General features: G+C 44.9%; 1 protein-coding gene across 1 annotated transcript; it reads left to right on the top strand.

Moving 5' to 3' along the window:
* Positions 1 to 2,161, top strand: Mrpl35 (mitochondrial ribosomal protein L35). The gene is made up of 2 exons (XM_050126445.1): positions 1 to 521; positions 1,789 to 2,161. Exons 1-2 carry the CDS (start codon positions 282 to 284, stop codon positions 1,975 to 1,977), a joined length of 429 nt encoding a protein of 142 aa, XP_049982402.1. The 5' UTR covers positions 1 to 281; the 3' UTR covers positions 1,978 to 2,161.
* The last annotated feature ends 4,411 nt before the right edge of the window (positions 2,162 to 6,572 follow it).

Below are 6,572 nucleotides of genomic sequence, written 5' to 3'. Positions count from 1 at the left end.
GTACCCAGCACTGTACTTGCAGAAAGTACACAAAGATAAACAAGCTGAAGTCCTCAAGCAGTTTATGCTTAGGTAGGCAGACAGGTAAGAAACTGTGTGGTTAAAGTACAGGGATAGATTCTCTTGTAGTGATTGAGTGGGTGAGTTTTATTCTTGTTAGGAAATTGGACCTACAGTCTTGTATGTGCTAAACATAGTTCTACCTTTCCCTTACGGGCAGATTTTAGAAGGCTTGAAGTTGGGAAGGGTGCCATCCTTTGTGCTTACTATCTCATGAAGTAATGTGCTGTGCTAAAGGTCAGTTCCCTCCGGTGGAGCTGTGTAATGTCTCGTCTGTCACTCAGTCTGATTGCTACATCTTACAAACTGTATTTAGAGTGGCTGCACTGGTTCCCAGTGTCCTGAAGCCGCCAGTCAGAACTCTAACATACTGCAGCAAACGGAAAGGCAAGAGGAAGACAGTAAAATCGGTTGTGCATCGGTTCCTGCGACTTCATTCTGGCCTTTGGTTGAGGAGAAAGGTGAGTCTTTACTGTTACCTGGCTGAAAGACAGGAAGTTAAGATGCAGCTGAATTCAGTGTTGTGCTCTCTAATCTTCCCAGTAGCTCCTTGGTGTTGTCTGAGAGGCCAGCTCTGCAGGCATCCCTGCCCATCCTTGTGTAGAGAAAGGCATGCACGTGTGAATAAAGTAGAGCATTATTCAGAGTGGCCAAGTCTCCAGTAAGGCAGGCGCAGTCACTATTGGAAGCCTGAAAGGCTTATTCCCTCTCTTAGAGACAGCCTAAATTTGTAGGTGAATGTGTGGATTAGACATCAGCTCATTGCTCCAGTGAGACAAGCTTGTGGTTCCTAGCCGGCAGGAGCTCAGGGGTCTGGAAGATGCTGCACGGCAGTTTCCATGCTTCCTTTTATTATGCCAGGTCCTTTCGTGTGAAATGAGTGATTTTTTTTTCCTTCATTTCTAGTACCTCTTTTGTTTGTTTTAAATTTATTTTTATATTACATGTATATGTTTGCCTGCATGTAGTTATGTTCACCATGTGCATGCCTGGTGCCTGCAGAAGCTGGAAGATGGCATTTGATTCCTAGAATTGGAGTTAGAGATGATTGTGTGCTGTCTTGTGAGTTCTCTGTAAGAATAGCAAGTGCTCTTAGTCCTTCCAGCCCCTGTGTGTCCCTGGTATTGGGCTCTGGACTCTTGGTCTATACTACAGAAGTCCTGATAAAGTCTTTAGCAGTACTCAACCCAGTTTGTGTCTTGTGCAGAAAGTCCTGCTTCATCAAAGTCTAATTCTATTTTTACTTTGTTAGGTTGATTATTATTAGGTAGGTGACATACCACAGCATGCGTTTGGAGGTCAGAGGGCAGCTGTGTGGAGTCTGTCTGTCCTTCCATCTTCCATGGGTTTGGGGGCTGCTTTTCCTTCACCTTTACTTGGGTTCAAGAGCTGACTCAGGTCAACAGGCTTTTGAGGCGAGCACCTTTCTTGCCTGCGTCAATTGGAAAACAAAAGTCTGGGTTAGCTCTCGCTAATTACAAAATCTGGAAGTATTTTCTGGGGCATGGTTTCATCCAGGCCACCCTAACTCTTATAATTTATTCCTTGCTTCTATTTCTGACCTAGAAGCTAAGGTTTCTAGTGTTTTCATTGTGGTCTATTGCAGAGTCATCTTAGGATGCTAATGGTGATGAGCAGGACTCTATAAAGATAACATCACAGTCACCTGTCCACCACACTCTGCTACCTTTATGATTTTAAAAATGTCTTTGTAACGTTATCTCATAGGCGGGCTATAAGAAAAAATTATGGAAAAAGACAACGGCAAGAAAGAAGCGCTTGAGGGAATTTGTGTTCTGCAACAAGACCCAGAGTAAACTCCTAGATAAAATGACGACGTCTTTCTGGAAGAGGCGCAACTGGTACGCTGGTGATCCTTACCAGATGTACCACGATCGAACGAACCTGCGAGTATAGTTCAGAGCTTTCCTAGGTTCCCAGCTGCGGAATGTGGATCTCTGTGTACATGTCCTTGCAGAAGTGAGTATGTGATAAACTGTAAACTGTATCACCTGATAGACAAACAGAATAGCAGCATTGTGCTCTAAAATAAAGGTCCATGCATTAAACATCCTGGAGTTGGTCATGGAACTGAAAGTTACATTTTTTGTGCATTATTTCCAAAAGTGGTAATGGTTGCGAAGAATCTCAAGTGAGGAAAAACACGAAAAGACACTTCAGTAGTGGAGAGTTAGGGTTGCATCTAGGGCCTTGCATATGCTGAACAGACATCCTGCGTGCCTACCCTCAATATAAGGCATGATACATTTACCCTGGAATTCAGGAACCACCTCACAGTTTGACCTACTTCTGAGACTTCCCCACCCCAGCTTTGGGAAGGGTGGAGTTGGATGGAGCAGATTGATGGTGGGGCTGTATGCCTGGTCTCTGCCACGTTGGTGACTATCCATCCCTCTTTTTCTTGGCTGTACTTATGTAAAGTTTGTGTTCCCTCAGACTATTCAATGTGAACCTGTGGGGTTCCTTTTAACATTACAGCCCTTAGCTCATGTCATCTCTTGTCTCTTATTGCTTAGAGACTCCTAAGTGGGCCAGCTTACCCATTTAAATAAATCTTAATCCATGCCACCATGCAATGTAGAGATTGCCTGTGTCTTAGTTGTATTAGCAGGTTCAAGTGGAATGAAAAAGCAGTTGTGAGCAGTTCTGCAAAGGGGTGACACAGGGTAGCAGTGTAGTTTCATCTTGTGTCCTGGGTTCTTTGTGTTCGTGACAGTTATTTATTTTATTGTAACAGGATACTTTTTGTAAAAGTAAACCACCTTTCCATACACCCTTCTTGAAACACATAGCTATATGATAAACTTTTATCCAATTTTTTTCTTTTCATCTTTAATTTTTATTTTTTACACATACGAGTGTTTTGCCTGCATGTATGTATGTATGTGCACCATGTGGTGCCTGGTGCCTTTGGAGGCCAGAAGAGGATTGTTGGGTCCACTGGCATTGGAATTACACATGGTCGTGATCCACTATGTGGGTGCTGGGATTGACCTGAGTCCTGCAGGCATAGCCAGTACTCTCAACTGTTAAACTGTCTCCAGTCGTCTGCCCAGTTTTTAAAAGGTTTTAAAGTTTATCCACTTGAGATTTCTTATTTTCATTTGTAAGAATAAGCTTTTTTCAAGAATCTCTAAAGTTACATTGTGGAAACCAAGGGGATAAGAAATACCCGTCATTTGAGGAGACTGGCGGGCTGCCCACTGCGCTCAGAGGGCAGCAGTGTTGATTCACCCACTTCAGAAGTGGAAGAGGCCGTGGCCACACCACCCTGAATGCACATGATTTTGCCTGCTCTCGGAAGCTAAGCGGGTCCCTGTTAGTACTGGGATGGGAAATGATGAAGAGTTACATATTATTTACTTATGTGCACGTGATGGCCGCAGTCCAAGGCAGCAACTCTAGCGCTCTGGTCGGAATTATCTGGAAGCATTTGCAAACAAAGCAGCTTGCCAAATTGAAGACTCCCACTAAATAGAATTATGAAATACTGTTTGAAACCTTATTCTACTAAACCACTTAGTAGAATAAGATAATTGAAGTTCTGTGTCATGTCAGGCCATGAATTTGAGGCCATTCATCGAAGCCAGTGCTTGTGTTCATTAAACAGAGAGGGATGTGGAATGATGTGAAACCAGAAAGCCGAGCATGTATTTGTGAGACCAGGCACGCAACTTGAGCACCTCATACTCCACATGGCTTCTGTTCTGGTGGCTCTTCCTCTCTGCCACACTCCTGAGGTGGCAGAAGCTGAGTACCGAGGGGCTTCTGCATTTCCTCACCTGCGCAGCTCCCGCTTCCAGCACATCTGTGGCACTAGGGAGCGCTGATGCTGCAGAAACTAAGGAAGAAGGCACCGGGCAGCCCCATAACTTCTCTAGGCTCAGTGTGGATGTTTCGGGTCTCTGCTACATGGCCTCGGCACCTTGGCGTCTCCAGTGGCCAAGGACAGGCTAGGCAGGGAAGGACCAGCAGCCACAGGCCGTGGTAGATAGGCTGCAGGCACTCTGTGTATAGGTTTCACACATAGCTTTTGTTTGTGGGTAGGGGAGTTTTTCATCAGAGCTGAGTTTTTAGTTTGACGATAAAGCAGTTTGCATTAGGGCTTGCCTAAATGATGTTCAGGTGTAATTGTTTACGTACATGTAATTTGTTAAACACTCGCTATATTTCAGTATATCTGCACAAATCTGCCAGGCCTCATATCATTAGCCTTACAGCGGAGCTAGCATTTATCCCTGATATAAACTGGAGGCCACTAAAGCTTACAGAGGCTTAAATAATACTCTGAATTCACCTTATGTGATCTAGAACTCCTGTCTAACTCTTTGGGATCTTGTGTGCTTCCTTTGATTTTCTAACAAGATAGGACAACTCAGATTTTAATCAACCAGTAACTGTGATCCGACACTAGTAAATCCTTCATTTCTCTACCATTTCAGTTCAGAAGTTGTGTGACTTCGCTTTCTACCTGTCAACTCTGTTGGGGCACGGCCCTAACTCAGTAAATGAATAAATGAATGGATTTCTAGCCTTTCTTCCCATCTCTTCTGTTTTCTGCCCTCTGAACCTACCATTTTCCAGTCTGTACTGTACAAACAAAGGAAACAGAACTGTGATTAGCTCTGAAGCTTCAAGGTCCTCTGTGACTTCCAGCAAAGCTGGAAGGAGCCCGCTGCCTTATTGTTGGCTGGTTTTTGAAATAGTCTCCTTAACCAGGGCTGGCTTCAAATTCGCGGGTAACTGAGGATGACCTTGAACTTCTGACTCTCCCTCTCCACCTCTCTGGTTTCTGGGATGATAGGACTGTGCCATCACGTCCTGTTCTGTGGTGCTGGACAGGAACCCAGTGCCTCGAGCCTTCTATTCTAGCACTCTGAAGGCTAAGGCCCCCAGTGCCTGATGCTCATGGTTTAAAGGCGAGAGTGTTGAGGGCATCTTCACCATCCGCAGTGGCTCCAACACATGTGCAAGCCTGTTCTAATCTGCATAGGTGAAGAACACACTCAAGGAAACGGCTACCCAGTGGTCTACTCACTAAAGTGAAGCTGCCTACCAGTGAGCAGGTACCCAGGTTCCACTGATCTCTAAAAGAGTACAACAGCGACACCTTACCATTACTATTTGTGTGATCATCTGGGCTTACGAAACATGTATCAGTGATGTCATCCTATATAGTGGGCAAGTTTCCAGGCTAGGGAGTAGTTAAGCGTTCAGTTTCTAACCCTTGCTACCTTCTACATTTAAAATTAAATTTTAATTAATTTATTATTTATAATTTTATGTTTGTTTTGTATTTTTGAGGCAATCTCATTGTGTCCCAGGGCTGCCTCAATCTCTGTATTGCTGAGTATTCCCTTGACTTCTGATCTCCTGCTTCTGCCTCCGGTGCTGGGACTGCAGGTGTGTCCCACCGTATCTGCTTTATATGGTGCTAGGGATTGGACTCAGAGCTTCGTGCATGTTAGTCAGGCACTCTGCCAACTGAGCTACATCCCTAGACCCCTCCCACGTTGAAAAACTTATATTACATTTTAATGATTTAATTTTGGGGTGGGGTGGAGTATGTGAGCCACAGTGAGTGGAGGCCAGAGGACAGCTTGCAAGAGTGTCTTCTACCATGCGAGGCCCACTCCTACCGTGCGGCTCCCAGGATTTTGTTGTTGCTGTTGTTGTTTGATTGGTTTGGTTTTTTGTTTTTATTTTTGTTGTTGTTGTTGTTGTTTTTCAAGACAGGGTTTCTCTGTGTAGCCCTGGCTGTCTAGGAACTCATTCAGTAGACCAGGCTGGTCTCTTACTCAGAGGTCGGACTGCCTCTGCCTCCTGAGTGCTGGGATTAAAGGCGTGCACCACCACCACCACCCAGCATGTCCCAGGGTTTAAACTTGAGTCCTTAGGCTTGCTAGCCAGCACTTCTGCTTCTTAAGCATCTCACCATCCCTCCCTACATTTTCAACACGTGTTTTGGAGTTGCTGAAATGGTACCGTGGCTAAGAATGCTAAGAGGACCCAAGTTTGGACTGTAATTCTAGCTCTATGGGATCTGATGCCCTCTTCTGGCCCTTGGGTATCTGAACTCTTGTATACAGGAACACACATACACATAATTTGCTGAAAGCCAGGCCAATCCAAGGCTTTCTTGGAGGCCCCAGTGAAAGGACAAAAGGAACCTAGTTCTGTGGCCTGGCCAAAGGTGTGAAGCTACGGCCAAGTCCTTAAAGGAGCTAAGGTTTTGGTTTCTGGGAACTTGGCTTTTTCCCTTGAAGAGACTGGAGTTATCGGTTCCAGTGCTGATGTGTGCCAGGTCTCTGATGCCCTGGAGATACCCTGTGTGCCCTTGTGCAGCACTGTTTGATCAGCTTCCGCTGACGTCATCCCACTGTACGATGGCTTTCTGCTGACTCAGCCCCACCCCTCCCCGCAAACTATATGTAAGATGTTATACTTTTTTTTTAATATTTTTTATTTATTATGTATACAATATTCTTTCT

The sequence above is a fragment of the Alexandromys fortis genome, unplaced genomic scaffold (genome assembly GCF_014885135.2).
Source record: "Alexandromys fortis isolate MF-2015 unplaced genomic scaffold, M_Fortis_MF-2015_v1.1 scaffold_257, whole genome shotgun sequence".
In the NCBI taxonomy this organism is placed as follows: Eukaryota; Metazoa; Chordata; class Mammalia; order Rodentia; family Cricetidae; genus Alexandromys; species Alexandromys fortis.
The sequence above is the reverse complement of the archived record's forward strand: the minus strand, read 5'-3'. Positions and strand labels throughout refer to the sequence as shown.